The sequence below is a fragment of the Phyllostomus discolor genome, chromosome 1 (assembly GCF_004126475.2).
Source record: "Phyllostomus discolor isolate MPI-MPIP mPhyDis1 chromosome 1, mPhyDis1.pri.v3, whole genome shotgun sequence".
NCBI classification, from domain to species: domain Eukaryota; kingdom Metazoa; phylum Chordata; class Mammalia; order Chiroptera; family Phyllostomidae; genus Phyllostomus; species Phyllostomus discolor.
The window spans coordinates 167,839,843-167,862,168 of NC_040903.2; the positions used below are offsets into that span (position 1 = coordinate 167,839,843).

Genomic DNA, 22,326 nt, shown 5'->3' on the forward strand with positions numbered 1-22,326 from the left:
GCCATTTGAATGGGTAACTGCAGATTAAACGGAGGACGTGGGAGCCAAGGTGAGTAAGGGTTAAAGAGAACTGTAAGAAAGAACTGTGAAAGTCAAATTCTCCAGAAAATATATGAGGGCCATTTGCAAGGGGAATCAAGTTACAAAGAAAAAGTTCCTGCTGCTAACTTCATTAACATGAAAAACTCCAGACTTCAAGCGTTTTGCTAGCCTGAAGCCTATTTTTTTTTCTTTTAGAAGCCAATGATGTAGGTTGGTGTGAGGAAATAGTCTAGTATTCCATAGAGACAAAAATACTTGCTGGCATTTATATCCCAAAACAAATCAAGCAACCTTTCTGGTTTTCCTTCAGGGAAATGATCCTTTGTCTGCTAAACCTTTCATCAAAAAGGAGGTGACAGAACACTTTAATAGTAGCAATTCAGAAAATCAAATAATTATTTATACTAAAGAAATGAAAAATAAAAATTTAGTAGACGCATCATAACTTATCACTCAAATGAGTGAAAATTTATTTTGTTACTGTCCAGTGATTTTTGTCTTACAGAGCTGTAAAATGTTTCACATGTAGTAAATATACATACATGTTTAAATTTTTCAATTTTAAAAGTTATTTCCTTTTAAATTACTTAGTATAATAGCTCCAAATACTAAAGTAAAAGCAGAATTAGCACATATTACCATCAAAGATCACAGAAAGTTTTAAGATTATTACAAACACAAATATAGAAATCTTAGCTTTTACTTTATCCTACATTGATTTCTTCAGCAAGTCAAAATTGTTCTAGTGATATTTTATCTTTACAATAGGCCTGTAGGTTCCAAAGAATTTGCTACTATATGTTATATTTATATCATACCTATTTTTATAAAATGGGATTTTTGAACTGACCTTCCTCTTAGATCATTGAGCAGTTCATAGCTAGTAAGAAAGGACCTTACGGGTTAAGAATAAACATGACTGGGATGTCCTGGAGACAGAATACTATGAAATATTTTAAAAATAATTTTCTCTCAAATACAATTTTCACAACCCTCTCTTTTGCCGGTTGTTAGGTTTACTTCTTCAGATTTTTTTCAAGTGTTTTTATGGGGGGAAATCTAAAAGCTTAGTGAAGATTTCAGTGGGAAGGGAATAAAAGTAGTTTCTGTGGTCCTTTCCCAACTTTAAGATTTTATGATTGTACTACATAATGAAATTGTGTAGTTAAAAAAAGGATATAGTCATGCTTGATTATCTAAAGGAGTAGTGACACAGCTAATTCTCAGCAGTGACTAGTCCTCAAATAACTTTAAAAGTAGTTGTGGGATACGTTAAAGGGTTTTTTAAAAACTATATTAAAGATAATAATAAGGATAGATAGACCTGGCTGGTGTGGCTTAGTGGATTCAGTGCTGGCCTTTGAACCAAAGGGTTGCTGGTTCAATTCCCAGTCAGGGCACGTGCCTGGGTTGCAGGCCAGGTCCCCAGTGGACAAGCCTGCAAAGGCAACCCACACATTAATGTTTCTCTCCCTCTTTTTCTCCCTTCCCCTGTCTAAAAATAAATAAATGGGAGTAAAAGGCAGGAAACTGTACTCGAACAACAATTGATAAATAAATAAATAGATAGATAAATAATTTTAAAAATTTTTTAAAGGATAAGGGTAAATAGAGAACAGATATTTCTTTAAAAGAGTGGTGGAAGACCTGGTATGTTCTAGTTAAGTCCACTACCAAATGGTCTGCATTGTCTGAAACTTTGGTTTCTTTTGTTTAGCTCGTGAAAAACCAAAAGATAAACTTGCATAGGGGTATTTATACCTCTTAGGGTAAAATTCATACAAAGTCATTAAAGATAAAGCTATATTAATTACTCAAGAGGGATTCAAAGCTCAGTAATTTACTGGGATTGAAAGATTTATTGAAAACACTGCTTCTCATGTATACCTTCAGGCAATAAAGCTCTTTAATTAAAGGCTTAATCTTCTAGTTGACATATCTGATACTGTTGTAATAGAGCTTCATTTATAACCAATTTTTCTAAAAATACTGCGATAGCCAAACATTTGGTGGTGTTTGCATGCCTTAACTTCCCATTACAGGTTAATTGTGACTTGTGTAAGTTTGATTAAAAGTGAGATTAAAAATATATGGCATTTTTGTTGCGTGGCAGTGCTGAACTTCTGTTTTATTTAAATTTTGTATTGCCTTTTGTTACTCTTTTAAAACTTTTGAGGGTGGGCATTTAGAGAAAGAAAAAATAAGACACTATATGTATGTGTGAGGAAAGGGCATGCCAAAGTATAGATAAATATTATTACTTGGAATCTAGTAATATTTTCTTAAATACAGATTCATGCATACTTTAGTATACAAGGTTGGGCCAAGTAGCTTTACAGTTGTTCATGTGGAAAATAATGCAATAATTAATACATAATATTACAAGAACAAACTGTTTCACATACAACGGTAAACCTACTTTTGCCCCTACCCTGTATTTAGATAGTGTTTGGAATAGGTTTTTCAGATCAGTTCATAGAGAATTATTAATAAATCCTATAATTTGTAGTACTTATGGCTTCTGGAATGTTTTGTCTCTGTTAGCTCATCTGCTACAGTCCTCTGTGGATATTAAATTTGGAGGTTAGAATTTTGTTTGTATAAAACTACTTAAAATTTAAGCTACTATCAAGTCTTGAAATCAAAAAATCAAAAAAGTGGCACTCAAGAAAAGTTACTAAATTCAGATGAGTACTATTGTTTTCTCGAACAATATAACAATTATTGCCCCTGAACTATCTTGACTTTTTTTTTTTTAACTTTAGGTTGGAACTCATAGAGAAGACTCTGTCAGTCTCAATGGCAATCATTCAGTCTTGTCAAATACAGTCACTGCTTCAAGCACAGACTTGAACCATAAACACAAGAAATTATAGAGGTAAACTATATTGTTGGTTTTCAGCAATAATGCAGACAGATACCATTTGGAACACTGTCACTTTTCTCACAGGCACATTGACATCTGTGAATCAGAAGTCAGCTTAGGTGGGAGAATTCCCAAAGTGGTGCTACTGCATGAGTGTAGAGGTGGGTATTTAGGGTTTCATTCAGCCAATTTGGCTGGGCAAATTGTAGATATTTGTGGATGGAACCACATCCAAACTGTTCTTCAGGTTTTACCTGTCATTTTCTTACATCCTCCTGCTTCTGTCAAGTCTGTCTTCCTTAATCACTTCCCCTCATGACTGAGTCTTCATGGGCCCTAGAGGCAGTGAGAAGATACATCTGAATATGTTGAGAGCTCTGAATGATAGTAGCTGTTGTTTAGAAACAGTTCAGTTGTAGAAGCAGCTCTGTCAAAAAACAAACTGATAAACATTATAATGGAACTTAATAAATAAATACAAATATATAGCTAGTATTAAGGATACCAAAGTAAAGTTCGCCCAGTTGTGTTTAACCATGATGCCTATTTTACTGTGTTTATCAAGGAAAATGTTAAAGCTTATTCCTTTACCTTTGGCAGAATCTTAGAAGTCAGTTTCTAAAAATCCATCAAGTTTCTCATCATTTGTTCCATTTGTTATGTAAATAGTGCCTGAAAGTAAGCATTAGACTGACCATCAAGGCCAGGCTTGCTCTTCTAAATAAAGAGGCTTTAAAAATCATTCTTAACAGGACCCTAAACAACAAAACAAAGAAACAAGCAAAATATAACCAAAGACACTGAAATAGAGAACAGGCTGACAGTGTCCAGAGGGGAGAGGGGAGGGAATTTCAGGGGAAAAGGGGAAGGTTTACAGGAACAAGTATAAGGACACATGGACAAAACTAGGGGTGGGTGGAAATGGGAAGGAGGTGGGAAGGCTGGGATGGGAATAAAAGACATAAAATTGTACTTGAACAACAATTAAAATAAAATTTTTAAAAAACGCATTCAGCAGGAAAAAAAATCATTCTCTTAAGATTTGTGGCCATGTTTATTCAGCTCTAAATAGTATACTTTCCTACATCTTCAGGTTGCCCTCTTGAGAACTAAGGGTATTTATCGTCTACAAAGCTTTTTACTGTCTTAGTTCTAATTCCTCCTAAGTCTGGACATTTATTATGTTTCTTTGCCTCTTTATCAGGCGGCTTGCAAAGTCAGTCTGGAACTGTTGTTCCAACAGAAATCAAGACTGAAAACAAAGAGAAAGATGAAAACCTTCATGAACCTCCTTCATCAGATGACATGAAATCAGATGATGAATCCTCCCAAAAGGACATCAAGGTTCATCTAGAGGCAGAACAAGGTATTGTTAGCATCCAGGTATTAAATTCACTCATTTGTCATGAGTGAAATACTTGGAAAATTGGAGGTGTCATGCATTCATTGTGGAGTTATATTCTAAATACTGTGTTGGGACTTCATGTATGTTACCTCATTTAATCCTCACAGCGTCCCTATAGGGAACCATACGAAGCTGACTCAGCAGTTATGTCTTCCATTATATCACACTATTTTAGGGTCTACATATAAAAAGAATTACATCTCTCCCCTCAGTGCTTACAGTCTGTAAGACAATCAGAGGGGAAAATAACTAAAACAAATTAAATTGTACAGTATAGATATTTAGATACATTTCATCAATAAATATTTGAACATATTAATTTAAGTATAACCAGGAGTTGGCAAATTTGCCCATGGGCCAAATCCAGCTCACTGCCTACTTTTATAAATAAAGTGTTGTTGTTTTTTTAAATCCTTACCAGAGGACATTTTTTTTTCATTGCTTCTAGAGAGAGAGAAGAGAGAGAGACACTGATGTGAGAGAGAAACATCAATCAATTGCCTTCTCATACACACCCCGACCAGGGACCAAACCCTCAACCTGGGTATGTGCCCTGACTGGATCAAACCTGCAACCTTTCAGTTTGCAGGGTGATGTCCAACTGAGCCACACTGGCCAGGGCTATAAATAAAGTTTTATTGAAATACTTTCACACCTCATTTATTTACATATTGTCTATGGCTGCTTTTGTATTGCAGCAATAGCAGTTTTGAGTAGTTGCAGAAGAAACCAGATGGCCCACAAAGCTGAAAATATTTATTATCTGGCCCTTTATAGAAAAAGTTTGCCAACTCCTGGTTTAAACAGTGATTTGAGAAGAGTATGGAAAAGGAAGTACTCCAGGTGGGCTGATGTTGTTGGGGAAGATTTTCCAGAAATTGGACTTGACCCTGCTTTGAAGTATGGATATTAACATGTAGTATGTTAGTTTCAAATGATTTCCATATTCTTTCCTCAGATTTTTCTTATATATTAAAACCTCTGATATATTTGTGATCCATCCTATTTTCTTGGTATATATCCACTTATAATATGTATATATCACGTATAAATATTTATATTCTAAACATTGTTCTATGTTTTAAATTATGGCACAAAGGAGATTATAGCAAGTATGATAGATATAACTAAAAGAACCAGCATGGTCCTTCCTATGTTCACATACTTAAAAAGATGTCCTTTTGTATATGACATTCTATTTTCAACACGTAAGCATTTCTCTTGGAAAAAAGTAAATCTGAAGATACTAATGCTATTTTTTTTACTTATTTTTTTGGGTGTGGGGGAATGCTTTTTTTTTTCTTTTGCCTCCTTTTTTTTTTTTTTAAGATTTTTATTTATTTATTGGAGGGGAAGGGAAGGGAGAAAGAGAGAGAGAGAAACATCAATGTGTGGTTGCCCCTCATGTGGCCCCCACTGAGAACCTGGCCCGCAACACAGGCATGTGCCCTGACTGGGAATCAAACTAGCAACACTTTGGTTCACAGCCTGTGCCCAGTCCACTGATTTACACCATCCAGGCTAATGCTATTGTTTTAATATGCATTGTACTCAGTTGTGCAGAGGCATGAGGAAGTGAAAACTGGGTCATGGAATCTATAGAGCACTCCTTTGAGGCACCTTAATTCTTTTGTAGTTTTATTATTCAAATAGAATTTTAAGGGAAATAATTTGCATGTTTCCTCCTCATTCATGAAGGGCCAGATAAGTAAATATGTTCATCTCTGTGGACCATTTAGTCCCTTGCAACTACTCAACTCTGGCATTGTGTAGAAAAGCAACCAAAGACAATATATAAACAAATGGGTTGGCTGTTACAATAAAATTTTATTTACAAAATTAGGTAGCCAGCTCCTGAGTCATAGTTTACTGAACCCTGTTATGTAGGTCATCAGAAATTGAGAAAGCAGTATAATAGGTTAACAATGATACTTAGTAATTAATCATAGTTAATAGATTTAATAACATGTCCTTTGGACAAAGGAAGGTTACCTGGGTTTTGCTCATGGCTCCACCATAACTTACCAAGTGATCTGGGCAAGTTATTAAAGCTGTCTGAGCTTTGCTTCCTTTTTCTCTAAAAAGGACTTTCTGTTACAGAATTTTTGTGGGAATAAACTGAAAATGAAGCACATGAAACCCTTTACACACTGTCTCACATGCAGTAAATACTCATTAAATAAACTGTAGTTACTGTTATGACGATGGTAATTTTTTAGGTATGCGGTGTAGGCTTGCTTCCATGGAGCACTGACCTGGGTTCTTGTTGTTACACTGTCACTAATTGGCTCTGTGATTCTAGGGAGATCATTAATTTCTCTGGACCTTGCAGTGGTTTTCAGTACTGCTGCACAGACTCCTGAAACATTTTAGAAAGACAGGTGACTGGCCCTCAACCCAACTCTCACTAAATCAGTAGCTGTGGTAGTGGACCTTTGAAAGCTATATTTTTTAAGTGCTCCTGAAGATTCTGATAAGTGGCCACATTTGGAAATCTTTGGGCTAGATGATCTGTAAAGGTCCTTTTGCAGCCCAAGAACTAGTGATTCCCTGCTACCAAAAGAATACTTTTATGTAATTCTTGACAATAGCTTGTAAGAATCTATTGTGTACTTCTTTCTTACAGTACTCAAGGCATTAGAAAAGAGGTGAAAACATCTGTTCTTTGTACACATCATTTTAAGGTTATGAGGGGCTCTGCTCAATAATATATTTCTGTAATATAAATAGAAATAAAATTTTTTTAAAATTTATTCTAAAGCATCCCCCTAAAATTTTTTCTGATTTCTTAATGCATTTTTTAATTACAGAAAATTGGAAAAATACAGAAAAGTATATACAAAAATCACACACACAAAAAACTACTACCCAGAATTAACCACTGGCTACTTTTCAGTGGTTAACTACTGTCTTCTTTTTCGTATATATAGTTTAAATTTTAATTGCACTGGTTATAATTTATAATTTCAACTTTTTTATTTAACAATGTATTTTTAACATTTTCATCTATCCTGAGTGTTTTTTGCAAAATGAAAGAATATTTCTACCCACCCCCAAAAGTTTCCACATACTCCTTTGTAATCAGTACCTTCTCCCATCCCCTGGCAACCAGCGATCTGCTTTCCATTACCATAGTTTTGTCTTTCTAAAAGTTCGTGTAAATAGAATCATACAGTATGTAGTCTTTTGTAGAACCATACAGTATGTAGTTTTTTGTGTCTGATATCTTTTACTTAATGTAATCTGCAACTTGATTTTTCTAGAGGCTGCATAGTAGACTGTTACCTGCATGTACTGTAATTTTCTAATCCATGTCCTGTTACTGGTATCCAGTGTGTTACTAATGTAATAGTTCTTTACATAAATTTCTGTGTACATCTCTTAATTATATTTGTAGAATGAATTTCTAAAAGTTGGAATTGCTGATTAAGAGGTAATGAACCTTCTTAAGGCTTTGGATTTATTTTGCCAATTTATCCTTCAAAACATTGTTCCAGTTCATCCATGTTTTAATCACTGATGATAATATTTCTCTCTGGAACAAAAAAAATAATCATTTTCTGAGATAGTTCTCTCTGTGTGTGTCTTTTTTCCCTTTTTTTCCTAATTTTATTTTAATCATTGTTCAAGTACAGTTTTCTGTCTTTACTTTCATCCCAACCCACCCACTCTTCCTCACCACCTCCCTCCCATTTCCATACCCCCTAGTTTTTGTCCATGTGTCCTTTTATATTTGTTCCTGTAAACCCATTCTCTCTGTGTCTTTAAGCTTTTTTTTTTCATCAAGCGACTGTCAGCATATATTTAAGAGCATAGATAGGTTAAGCAAATTAATACATTAGTGTACTAGGAAAGTGCCTCCCAAACTTTAATGTACATATGAATGAGCTGGTGATCTGGTTAAAATGCAGCTCCTGACTTAGTAAGTTTGCAGTAGAATCTGAGAGTCTGTGTTTTTAATAAGCTCCCAGTAATGCTGATCACACTTCAAATAGCTAACTAAGTGCCTAGAATATTATGTAGTTGTTCAAATTATGTTTATGTAGAGTTTCACTAGCATGGAGAAGTCTTCATGCTGTAATATACAGTAAAAATGCATTTTTAATGTACAGGGTGGGGCAAAAGTAGGTTTACAGTTCATATGGAAAATAATATAATAAATAATACAAGACTAAAACTCTGTGTTTTGCATACTCACAACTGTAAACTTACTTTTGCCACACCATGTGTCTGGTATAATTTCAGTTACGTGACTATATATGTGTATTGAAGAAAGACTGGGAAGAAATAAACATTCATGTAAAGGGTAGCTTTTACTTCTATTTGGTAAAGTTTGTAGGTAATTTTCATATCCATCTTTATAATTTAATTCAGTAAACATATCTACATTTTATAGGAAACCTAATACACATTGTTGTTACTTTGTTTCCAGCAGTACTAATGAAGATGAGGATTTGAACCCAGAACAGAAGATAGAAAGGGAGAAGGAAAGGCGGATGGCTAATAATGCCAGAGAACGCTTGCGTGTGCGGGATATTAATGAAGCATTCAAAGAGCTGGGTCGAATGTGTCAGCTCCATTTGAAGAGTGAAAAACCCCAAACAAAACTCCTTATTCTTCATCAGGCCGTGGCAGTCATCCTTAGTCTAGAACAGCAAGTCAGAGGTAAGTAGGTTCAGCAAAGATAATAATTGTTATGCCTCAGTTGGGCAGACATTTCTGTTTCTACTCACCCTTCTGCTTGAACAAATTTTTTGCAAGTTCAACTACTATTTCTACCACTGCATCATCTAGATCATGTTTTCCTGCTAGTTCTCTCACCTCTGTCTCACTGAATTGGTCAATATCTGTAGGCTCAGTGCTTCACAGAAACCAGCAGAGAATAATCCTGTGTAATAATGCAGAGAACAACCAGCTTTTGTGTGCTCAGCATTAATGCTTTGTGCCTCTGTGTTCTTGTTGGCTCTGATCTCCCATACTGTTGAATTGACCTGTCCTCCTGTTCCTTCCTGTCTTTCCTACCTACCTCTCTGTGCTCGGTTTCGTCCCTGCTTTGCCCTGGGGGCGTCTACTTGGTTGTACAGCTTAATAGACTGGACATGGTCCCTCCTTCCTTTGCTTCATATAGTCCTTTATACCTATATCAATAAAGCATCAGGACTTTTTTTTTATTTTTATCCTCACCTGAGGACATGCTTATTGATTTTAGAGAGGGGGGAAGGGAGGGAGAGAAACATTGATCAATTGCCTCTCGTCTATGCCCTGACCAGGAATTGAACTCTTTGACTTTTCCACTTATGGGGTGATACTCCAACCAACTGAGCCACACTGGCCAGGTTGATATCATGACTTCTTTGTTGATCCCTGATCAGTAATGCCATGATCTTCTTGGTATGTACTATCATGCTTATATGTCCCTAAGGGCAAAAATGTGATTTATATAGGCTCATCCACTACTGACCCAGACAAGTCCCCCAACTGTGCAACTTTTCAAGAAGTTTGAAGGAATCTTGAAGATGCTTTGAAACTTCATTTTCTAAACAAGTATTTATTGCTCTGTCTCAAGCAGCTATGTGCTAGACCCTGAGTTATCAATTAATACAAGCCCTTGAGAGATTCCACCATTGAGCTTGCTTTTTTACGTATTATTTATATATCTTTTTATTCAAAGTTATAAATACCTCATTCTAAGCCTTTATGTAAACAATTTATAGATGTGACCTTGGTTTCAGACCCTGCCTCTAGACTCTCTTTATTGAAAGAAATTGCCTGCCTTATTTATCAGATATTTATGTAATACTTTATTTAAAGAAAGTAGGAAAAGAAAAAAAAAGGATTGAAGTGTAGATGCTTGAAAACTATAACCAGCGACCCTCTGCATTGATTATAGGAAGATACTCTTTTTAGGAAAGCCATAGTTAGAAAACTAGAACACACGTTTTTTTGTTTGTTTGTTTGTTTTAAGATTTTGTTTATTTATTTTAGAGACGGAAGGGAGGGAGATAGAGAGAGAGAGAAACATCAATGTGCGGTTGCTGGGGGTTATAGCCTGCAACCCAGGCATGTACGCTGGCTGGGAATCGAACCTGTGACACTTTGGTTCGCAGCCCACACTCAATCCACTGAGCTACGCCAGCCAGGGCTAGAACACGTTTTTGAAAAACATAAAATAGTAATTAATTGATCCATCCTATCCATCCTTTTCTGTCCAATATATTCAATGAATAAAAATGATGACTAGGTGATTTCGTGCATAACCAAGTTACTGCTAAAGCCAGCTACTTGTTCCTGTTGTTTTAGGACCTCCTGAATATCTGTAAAGGGTACATGTTAATGAAACCTGACCTTCGAGGAGTTATAGACTGACTACCTTGAGGTATTCATAAACAGTCTGATTGTTGCCTATTTGTCTGTGGCAAGAGCAGGTTCCTTGAACTGTCCGTGCGTCCTGTCACTTTACCAAAGGTTTTTACTCAAGTGTGTCTGACACCTTATGTCTCACTCAGAAGGCAACAAGACACCTTTATGAGTGACCCAAGTACATTCATCCTCCTTCCCTGCAGCCCAAGATATTCTCTATGCTGATTCTTTTCATTTATTGTCAGATTATTGCTTCTATCTGCACTGAAAGTCTTACTGTCTTGACAACAGTGGTGAAATACCTACTCTCAGATCCAAGCCATAAAAATGAAAAACACCTCTGTGTTTGAAAAAAAAGTTAAAAACCTTCACCATCCCTGGGTAGACTTCATTCATTCATTTGTAAGATTTGGCTTTTTAGTGGTCCCACTCATGTACCTAGAATAGAAATGAGGCATCTGAGAGAGGATCTAACACCTAGGCTCTGGTCAGTGTTATGGGCTTTGGAGGATACTGGCCAGCAGTATCCATCCTTGCTGCAGATGCTTGTCTAAACACGAGAAAAACATACACAGGGACAACCAAGTCCTGTGGGGAAATAGGGATGAAATGGCCACTCTCTCTAGTGGAGAGCGCCCTGAGCCCCCGCCTGAGTAGGCTTTTATTAAGAATACAGACACAGTTTGTGGATTATAGTCTGGCAGGGAAGATCAAAAGGGATAGGTAGTTTTCAAAGGGTCTGACAGAATTCCCGCTGGGATTCTGGGCAAAGTTTGGGGTTTTATCACTTAACAGGACTACAGAACCTAAAAGGGTAGTTTCATTTCCTGACCGTGCCTTCATATTCTAATTCAATAGCGTCCTCCAGCAAGCAGATCTCACAGGATCTTGCATATGTCCCAGGCCTGATTACCTTGGGGGTCTGCCGACTCTGGTCTGGGCTGCACTGCCCCTGTTATTTCCACAGGCCTGAGTCAGACAGAGGAGACAAAGGCAGCCAGGAGACTTGGATTTCTCACAGCTAAGAACAAGGACTCAGTCTTTGACAACGCCGAGGTGGCAGGGGTTGATGTTGATGACCCCTTCATTTCCACAGCCCTGAGTCTTTTCCCTGAGGCCTCCACATGATCATGCCTGTCTTAGGCAATTCCCCCTGTGGGAAATCTTACCCTTCATTGGATAACTGATCAAGCATTGGAGGCCAGGCACAGAACAAGCAACGTTCATGCCAGGGAAATAAGTTTTGTCTCCTTATTGGCTCCTGGTTCGGAGGTCTCTCACTCAGCCTAAGTCATGAGGGGTTACAGCTTCCTGAGACCAGGCAAGGCAGACCACAACAGTGGGCACTGACTTTTTCACACAGTTCTGGAAAGCTTTATAGAAACAGCCATTGACTGATTTGAGTTTGAACAAAACTTAACTATACTGAACTATATATTCATTAGGGACTGCTTCAGTATTCATAAAAGCCTACCTTCCTCCAGCCCTCAGACTCTGGGCTTAAAAGCCCAAAGCCATTATTTCACAACTTAATGTAAAAGTCTTAGGACCCATGTAAGATTGCTTCTTGAAGAGCACTCTGGTCATTTTCTGTCAAACAGGGTTTATAACTATTCAGCCCAATGTAACCTGTGCCTTGTCTATGGCAGTACCTTCAGAGTCTGATACAGGTACTACTGTCCTTCCATGGATTTTTATCTCGTGCAGTTTTCAGTTATCTTAGTAACCTATTCACTTTTGAGAGTTTATTCATCCTTTCAGGAGCCCTACCCAGTATTCCTTGGACCCAGCAGTTTCTACAAAGATACACGTTTTGTTTATATGTATACCTTGGACATCCTCTGGAGTCTCTGGGCTCCCCTATGGTTTTGGGATGGTGCTCCAAGACTATATCTGGCTCTCTGCAACCTGCCATCCCTGGGCAAGTGGTTGCACCAGGAGGGCAACCAGACCCATGCCTGCAGTGCCGCTGGAGAAGAGCAGGAAGAGTGACTTGCGCTCCAAGCTTCAGATATTGCCAGAGCACTTTTTGTGCCTTGGTGCCCCACATATTAAATCCTGTCTGGTCCCTGCCATTGCCAAGTTAAGCCTTTACATTATCATTACTACAATTTTGCTAAACCTCAGCAGATTTCATACATTTATTACCTTTAAGTTTCTACTCTCAACTTTTACTAAAGGTTGGATTACTGGTCAAATGCTTCTTCATCAGCCCTGACCAGTGTGCCTCAAGTTGGTTGGGCATTGTTCTGCAATGACAAGGGTCACCAATTCGATTCCCTTTCAAGGTACATGCGTAGGTTGTGGGTTTAGGTTTGGTCCCTGGTTAGAGTACATATGAGAGACAACTGATGGATGTTTCTCTCTCACATCGATGTTTCTGCCCCCCCTCTTTCTCCTTCCCTTCCCCTCTCTCTCTAAAAATAAATAAATGAATGAATGAATGAGTAAATAAATATTTTTAATGTTTCTTTATTGAACTCTTTCACAAGTCAGTTTATCAGCTCACTTCTCTTCCAGTGATAATTTAGAGTCATTAGAAATACTATAATTTTGGTTTCCTGGTCTCTTAGTGAGCTTGAAGATGAATAAATTGGGACAGTGGTTCCCAAATCTGGTTGGTCCCAGAGTCACCTGAGGCTTTTCCTTTTTCTAAACAAATCTCCAGACCCTACCCCCAGTGGATTTTAATTTAGCTACAACAAGATGGTCAAATATGACTGTCTTAGCATGTTCATTGATAATAGTCTACTCCTTATTAAAATCCCACTGAAATTTTAGAATAAGAATGGAATTAACCCACAAGGACAAACAGGAGAGAAAACAATAGCAGATGAGATAGCAAAAATGTACGTAAGAAGGAAAGAAAGGAGAATGTCAATAACTGACTTGTTTAGAAGAAATGAAGTGGATCAGGAAAGAAAACGAGCAAGAAGCAGAACAGTTCACTACACAAAGCCCCTAGCTCTGAAAGCGTCTGTACGTGGGAGGTACTGATTGTTGGAGCAGGTGTCAGAACTGAAAACAGAGAGTGCCTGAAGGTCTTCTATGGAAAAGTCTGATCCCTAAGTCTCCTTTCCACTTCATATTGCCTTTGCCCTCTTTCCCTTCTGCCATAAAAGAGGTGGAGTGTTTTCTGGGGGAAAAAGATGAAATCAGAAAGGCTGTAAACAGGAACACCAAGAAAAGGAGAGCATATGAGGCATGAAGATGAACAGTGAAATCTTCAACCCTGTGTCCTATTTTGCTTCCCTAATGCTGCCAGCAAAATATATTAACCCCATTTTCAAGAAAGTTGGAGAATTCTTTTCTAGAGAAACTAAATACAATATGTGCTCTAGAGAAAAGACCTGCAGATTTAGGGATTTCATGAGTAATAATGTCTCACTTTTGTATTACCATAGAGTAAAACCCACAGAAAGAAAAATAACAGCAATTCACCCAGTTTAAGACCTAAGAGTCCCTGATTCATAACTTATGACTATAATGTTAAAAATTATTTTTCCATTGCAGAGAGGAATCTTAACCCCAAAGCAGCCTGCCTTAAGAGAAGGGAAGAAGAAAAAGTTTCTGCCGTATCGGCAGAGCCGCCAACCACACTACCAGGAACCCATCCTGGGCTTAGTGAAACTACCAACCCTATGGGTCATATGTAAACATCAGCCAGGTAAGTAAGGGTATGAAAATAAAGTACAAGGAAATCACCTGAACTTATCTTAAAATTAGAACCTTTGAACAGAATCTCCAGTGGCATTAGTTGTAAAGGTCACATGTAATTTGGAATCCAACAGTTTACCTTTCTGTTGTATAATCAGACTTATAAAGAGCTAATGTCATTTTTTTTAAGATTTTATTCATCCATTTTTAGGGAGGGAAGGGAGTGGGGGGTGGAGAGAGAGATAGAGATAGAGATAGATAAACATCAATGTGCGGTTGCTGGGGGGTATGGCCTGCAACCCAGGAATGTACCCTGGCTGGGAATCGAACCTGGGACACTTTAGTTCCCAGCCCGCGCTCAGTCCACTGAGCTACACCAGCCAGGTAGAACTAATGTCATCTTATACCAAATTTATTCTCTTCTAAGTCTGATAGTATCCTACAATTTATAAAGCATTTTGGGTTTTGTTCTGGATCATCATAAATGTCATTTCGATCCAAGAAGAAAATAACACAATGACTCTTCCATCAAAAAATTCTTTCACTACCACATTTCTCTACCAGAAGTACTTGACTGTATCAGTCAGCCAGTTTTTTGTTAACCATCCACCTCTTTGCCATGAAATCTTTGTATACAAAACAGCTACTGCTTGTTTCCATTGAATCAATAATTCAAGTTTGTAATAATGCAGCTTTCTTCCCTGTGAGAGTATCAGTTACACCTTGAATCTACTAATGAAGGCAGAGGTGCTATGTATGATAGAACCAGTGCCCTTCTATGGAATTTTATTTGTTGAAAGGCTGTTCCTTTTCTCTTCCTCTTTATGGACTAAACACAATTTGCTTCCTTGTGGTTTTTTAAAACTGAGTAACAAAAGTAATATGAGTTTGTTGCCTAAGTAGTTAATATGTGTCTCCTTTTCCTTAACTATATGCATTCACATCTGTAATCTAAGTTGGATAGTTAAGTTGTATTGTTAAGTTGTATAGTTATTTAGGTAGCAGAAATTAATATAGACTAAATATTTTGGGCAATAACATTTTAGCTAGCATCAGCAGTGTATACTTCTTTTCCCAGTTTCATCAGCAGATAAAAAGTACTAAAGATGAATGGATGGGAGATATAAAGCAGGAAAACTAGTTCAAGTACAGTTTCATTTGATCAGCTTTGTAGCTGTCATTTTGAGCTGAAAGTCTGGAATTTGATAGACTATTTTGTAAACTACAAACACCAATCAGTACCTCTCCCTTTTCTGAAAAATATGGTTCCTACCACCTCTATGTATATCCTTCCTAGGATCATATTAGACCTAAACTGAAGATTCCATTTCGGGACAAAAAGAGGAATGTTGATGTAATTATTTGTGTCGATTATAACTCCAGCAGCACATGGGATAAAGCTACCTCCCCCACAAAAAATACCCAGCTATCCAACTGATTATACGTGTCAAAGAGACTTCAGGCAAGAGCTAGTTAACTTGGAGGTCCTCCAAAACCCAAGCTGTTGTTACATATTCTGTGGAAAATACAGAATATCATGAAAAAAGTAAATGTTTTTATTCAAAAATAAACAACTTTGACGTTTTAAAATAAAAACATGCCGCTGTTTCTCAATGCAAAAATGACTCTCTAAACTGGCAGATCATTTTGGAGAAGTGTGATGAGAAGTAACTTCTTATGCTCAGGTTCCAGGTAACCACTGGGCTATGAAAATAGCACTTTATATTCATCTGTCACATTTATCTCAGATCCTGTGTCTTATTTTTCTTGCCTATTTGTTGTACCCATTTTCTCTTACTCTCTTCCCAGTCTCTCTCTAGTTCTTTCTCTTTAACTCTCCCTACCTCACATCTGTCTTCCCCCCTTGTTTACTTTCTGCTCTTTTTACTGCTTCTTTATTTCATATGACTTTTATATATCTACCCATATCTCTATAATGTGGAAATTTCCCCACTTAGGTTAAATTAAAACTTGAGATTCTCACCTATCAAAAAGAGATCAAGAATCTTTAAAAAAATGCTTCAGGGTTATAAGAAATGTAGTAAATGTACTTTGGTCCATTAAATTTTATAGGCTAGAGTTTATTATCTTAAAATATGTCTTTAGCCCTGGCTAGCATAGCTCAGTGGATTGAGTGCGGGCTGCGAACCAAAGTGTCGCAGGTTCGATTCCCAGTCGGGTACATGCCTGGGTTGCAGGCCATGACCCCCAGCAACCGCACATTGATGTTCCTCTCTTTCTCCCTCCCTTCCCTCTCTAAAAATAAATAATATCTTAAAAAAATATATGTCTTAAAGGTTGCTAATTTCATAAGGGTGGTTTTCTGGTTTCACCTGATAGTCTTCAATTCTTTATAGTACTAGTCAGCAGATTAGAACCAGCAAGTGACTAGGCATCAGGAAAACACCTGCTAGAATCAAATTAACTGATAAATGGTCACAGAATGAATGACTATAAAAGCACAAGAATTTTCCACCAGGTAATGTGAGGCCAAGTAGCTTTAAGTATCTCAGCTATCCATCCCTAAGAGCTTCACTCTGTTACAAAAACAATACCACAGTTATTGTTTCAAAAGGAAGTGAAAAGTATGAGTCTCCCTAAAACTATTTCTATCAAAAATGGCTAAAATGGAAAATTTTACAGTTACTACTGTATATATTATATTAAGAATATAGCCCTGGCTGATGTGGCTCAGTGGGTTGAATGCTGGACTGTGAACCAAGGTCACTGGTTCAGTTCCTTATCAAGACACATGCTTAGGTTTAGGGCCAGGTCCCTAGTTGGGGGCATGTAAGAAGCAGCCAATTGGTGTTTTCTCTCACACAACAATGTTTAATTGTCACAGCTGTTGTATAATCCTATATTTCGTGATGCTGTAATCCCATGATCTCCTTTAAAAAACCTTACCATATACATCAAGTAAGACCATTTCAATTACACCTTGAAAGAAAGAGGCTTACTTATAAGTCACTTAACAAACTGCTGATTTAGTAGTGTAAACCTGGGAATGAGAAATACCAATTGTTGTTGTTTTTCTGGGGAGGTGTGTTTTGTTTTGTTTTTTTAACAGTGATGTCCTAATCGATTCTCCTCTCTCCCTTGGCTCTCCCCACCACAGTTCCAGAGTTATCAGTAGGCTAGATAGAAGGTGAACTCTCCTCATAAGGACTTGGACAACTCAGATTATCTGAAGACAAACCTGATAGGAGGGAGAAGAAAAAACAAAACACTTGAAACAAGAAACTCAAATATAATCCTACGATCAAAGCAACTGGTCAACACTTCCATCAGAAGTGAAGATAGGAAGCTCATCAGATAGAACGTCAGCCCATGAGATGTTTGCAACATATCATTTTGTTGCAAGCAGTATGTCGCTTCTGCACAATCAGAGACTGTCTCGATCTCTCCACTCACCGTGGAAGTTGCCTTGTGCCTAAACTGAATTGACAAATGCATTGTAACTACAAATTTTATTTATTGTTATGGAACTGTAAGGTCTACATATAAAGGGAAAAAGTTAATGTGGAAAGCTGATCTACACTCAGCTGATGCCAGCATGCGTTGAAGCTGTTCACATGCAGAGAACAAAGCAGTGACAACCATTGGCCCTTAGCATTCCCGGCATACCTATTAGTGTCTTAAAAGGGAAGGGAAAAGTCTTTCGTTGCCCTCTCCTATCCTTTTGCCATATGAATAGTGTTTTCCATAAAATAGGAAAATATTACTTGGTATATATAGCATTTCTCTCACTCTCATTTTTCATTCATTTTTATTTTCTCTTTGTGGGTGTTATATTTGGTCTCTGAAACAGTAGTTTATGGACACAGTCCAGAATCCTCCATATAGCCCTATGTGCTTTGCATATTTACCTTACAAAGATAAGCAGAGACCATCTGTGACCATAGCTTAGCTAAGATTTTGACCCAAAATAAATACTGCTTTATTTCTAATAATAACCAAGACTTTTCAAGCTTCTAGTTTTCATAGTAAAACTTGTAATAGCAAGAAGTATAAATTACAAGGGAAGAAACTACTGTTTAGAAATTGCTTTGTTTTCCAAGCAGTAAGTACTACATAATAGTACTTGTAAAGTGTTAGCTATACGTAAGCACAAAATGGATTTAAAATACAAAGAAGATTTTTCAGGCTGTGATTTTGGTGACCGTAACAAAACTCAGTAGTCACCAAAGAAGGTCGTGTGATCAGTGAACACACCACTCTGAGGCAAATTGCTTAATGGGATACAAGAGCAATGGTCACCTGTGTTTCCTTATCCTAGCCTTTATTTCTCTGTCATTTGGATGGCTGGCCAATTGGAAGGAATTCAGTGGGTGATTTAATCAACTGCAAACCATCTGCCCCTGTCCCGGCAAGATGAGCCAAACTAGCATTAAACCAGTACTTGTCAGTCCATCTTGCAACTGCATTAAGACACCCCTCTATCTCTTACCCTTAAAAGTTGATTTTTAAGACATAATAATCACTTTGAACTTCCATGAAATCTGTCTTCCACTACAACCACCCTGGGAGAGAAAAACATGCTAAACAAGGTTGTCTTGGTTTAATAATTTCTTGTAGCCAATATCAACAGTGGCAATCAGCACACAGACGAAAGGACCCAAATCACTATGTAACGTAATATTTCTGTTAATTCGAAAGAACAAAAACAAGACAGAACTTCAGATCCTCCAGTCAGGATGATTCCTAACAAATCAGTCTTTTGTGAACTTAGTGGACTTTTTGGTTACTTTAATTTGCATATATTCTCCAATACATCAGACTCTATCTGTGGCCTTGTTCTTCATTTCAGTGTTAATCAGCTAAACAGAAATTGTTGCTTATGTTGTGTGAGTGAACATATGCCATTGCCTGGCATTTTTTCTTCAAAGCTTGTTGTCTTTTTCGCTATATTAGACTTTGCAGTACGCCCAGAAGCTTTCCTTCATAAAATAGAAAGAAAAAAACATTTGGCTTATTTTTCACTGTAGCTAGTCTTTTATACAATAATCTTGTAAGAAAATTTCTTGAATTCTAAATATTACTCTTTCTAGATTTTTGAAATCGAAAAGTTTTCAGTAAAAAGTTTCTTACTTTATTTTATTATATTAGGTAGTAAAAATGTAGGGTTATTTACCATAACCTGTTCATTAATATCAGAAATTTACAATAGCATTTTAAGACCATAGTAGGATTCTAGCATACCGTGTAGTACCTATGGAGTATTGTAAGAGCTAATTGTCCGAGATGAATTGCTTCTCATCTTGTTCTCCAGTTTCCATTGTTGGTTTATTGCAGATTTGTATCCTGTGTCAAATTTAAGGTATTACTGATAAATCTTTTCAACCAGCAGCAAGAAGTTCAAATTTTTTTCTGTCACTGTAACAGAAAACACAATATGTATATAACATTTATGTAGCAATAAATGTGCCATCTTTTTTAACATAGTACACTAGTGAGTTTTTTATATTCCGCTCTCCAAGAATAATGCATTTTGTTTTCTCCATCTCTTTCCTCTCATGTCCATACTGCTTTTCTTTTTTTCCCATCTTTATTGAAATATAATTGACATACAACATTGTGAAATTTAAGGCATACAACATAATTATTTGATATATGTACACAGGGCCTGGCAAAAGTAAGGCCTACTTGAGTGTGGTTGGTAGGTTAATCATATGGGTATAATAATTTATAATTTTAATTTGAACATTTCACATAAAATGTCATGTGGTGTGATTGAGTACGATGTTATTAAGTTAAAGAATTACATGCTTATGATTTTGTAATAAAAAGGGGGCATTGTTTGTGCCAGACCCTGTGTTTTGCAAAATGATTACCACAATAAGGTTAATTAACAGAGCTATCACCTCACATAGTTGCTTTTTTGTGTGTTGTGAGAGGTGCACACCACTTTCCTTATCTGCATTATTTCTACCACATTGTCTGGGAAACCCATCAGGACAGAATCAGTCTTGGAGAATTAAATTGGTATTTGAGTCTGCAGCTTCTCTGGGTTGTGTATTTCTCTTGCTCTCTACTGAGAGGGGTCTTTTACCCTTTTCTTGAAGGTTGACCAAATATCAATTAGTAGTGTATAATTACCCATTTGCAGATCTAGAAGAAAAATGAAGAAAATAGAAAAAGACTTAAATGAGGTTTTTCAAATGAACGTTTCTTCAAATTACTTTCCTCATGTTTTATGTCCTTTTTCTTACAGAAAACCTATGCCATATTTAGAGAATGGTCATATTGTTTTCAGATAAAAAGTTATGCTTTCGCCCCAGCTTTTATACACACTACCATTACCACCAAAAATATGCATAGTCATAACCCCTGAGGAGTTTGTGCCAAGCAAGGGCCTGAGAAAAACAGTAGACAAACTTCTGTATGGCCTGTGTATGAGATACCCATGGTCCTTGTCACACCCTCTTAGGTTCCTGGCAAGATGCTTCTTGATGAATTATGAAACCCACTGTCCACATTGGAGGCCCAACAGATCATTTTACTAACTGTGGGATTTGGTGAAAAGTTAAACATGTTAGTTTGATATCTGTTTGTACGAAATGATAAACTAAATAAAAAGTTCCATCTAAGAAGAAAACAATGTTAGAACTGAAATGAAATCTAGAAACCATCTCATCAGCTGCCTCAATAGATTTATAGAAACAGGCCCAGAGAAGTTGTATGTGTCCAAGAACACAAAACTGGTAACGGACCAAGATGCTTAAAACTTTTCCTACAAAATCTCCTTGTCTTTTTCTTCTTTCTCTTTACAGATTTTTAGGTCAGTTCTATTTGTTGGATCTATTTTTCTCTGCTACACTTCTTTCTTTCATGTATTTTTCTCTCTCATGGAAACTCATATTTTAAGTAACACATTACATTGTGTGTGTGGGTGTGTATGTATGTGCTTTTAAAAGTTAAAAGAATACTAGCTTTAGCATCATGCAGTCTTCAGTTCAAGTCCAAGCTCAGCATCCAATTAACTCCATTTCCTTATCTAAAAAATGGAGATACATACTAGTTATGTAAGTACTGAATGAAACAATGTATGGAAAGTTCTTTCCATGGTTCCTGTCGTAAGTACTCAATAAATGATAAATATTTTTAAAATAAATAGCTTTCCTTACAACCAGATCCCAGGATGATTCCTCTCCAGCCACCCGAAGAAGATGTCAGCTCATTTGTAGGAGTCTACGTTCTTTGGGGGCAATCCAATGAACCATTTTCAGCACCTTCTATGGCTGTGTTTTATTAGGACTAAAAATCTTACCTTGTCAAGAGTGAGCAAGTAGGCTTTGCCTAGTTGAACTGTGTGGATAGATAGCTATATCAGTTTGGGTCCTCAGGAAGCATATACCAAGGTGGAATTCAAGTCCAAGGGATGTACTGGATGTAATACCTTTAGGAAACAAAGGGGAGAGGAATCAGTAGTCAGGATTCTCCTTCAGACCATGATGTTGGTCTGGCATCTGTGAAAGGGGAGGAGGAAGAAGGATTAAGTAGGAAGAGCCTCAGACTGCTTGGAGTTCTGAGAAAGTCCTTGGTTATCCTATGGGGTCTGACAAGATTGCCTTTTGAGGAGTCTTGTGTTGGGCAGAAAGGGTAAGGAACTTAAATGTTGTGGTCAGTCATTGCCTGTGAGTCACCTGGGGAGAGACCACAGGACACCATAGCACAGGTACTGCACCTGGAGGCCGACAGCTAACTACACTCTCCAGACAGGTTATCCCTTAAAAGGAGATCTCAGAGGTGTGCCTTCATGGCTTCCAGAACCTCTTTCACTCCCTCCAAAACTGGCAAAACAAAAAACCGAAGGGTCTTCTGCAATTGCTGGAACCATAGGTAAGTAAACTCAGCAGGCTGATCAGTTTTTCAAAAACTGAAATTCTTTCTCCTTTGGCATTCCACAGTTGGACACCTACATGTTACTGGGAATGATGAATCACATTCCTCCGCCACCCCCACAGGCTGAGCTGTGGGCTGGCATGATTGGGCC

At 37.3% G+C, this 22,326-nt stretch overlaps 1 protein-coding gene across 1 annotated transcript in view; it reads left to right on the top strand.

The window, feature by feature from the left end:
• The window catches only part of TCF12 (transcription factor 12), a 377,803-nt gene extending 358,029 nt beyond the window's left edge, over positions 1-19,774 (top strand). The window contains 7 exon segments of the mRNA XM_028505802.2: positions 2,808-2,902; positions 2,904-2,920; positions 4,113-4,250; positions 4,253-4,274; positions 8,746-8,978; positions 14,187-14,340; positions 17,449-19,774. Coding sequence (XP_028361603.1) covers positions 2,808-2,902; positions 2,904-2,920; positions 4,113-4,250; positions 4,253-4,274; positions 8,746-8,978; positions 14,187-14,329 — 648 coding nt within the window. The 3' untranslated portion in view covers positions 14,330-14,340; positions 17,449-19,774.
• The last annotated feature ends 2,552 nt before the right edge of the window (positions 19,775-22,326 follow it).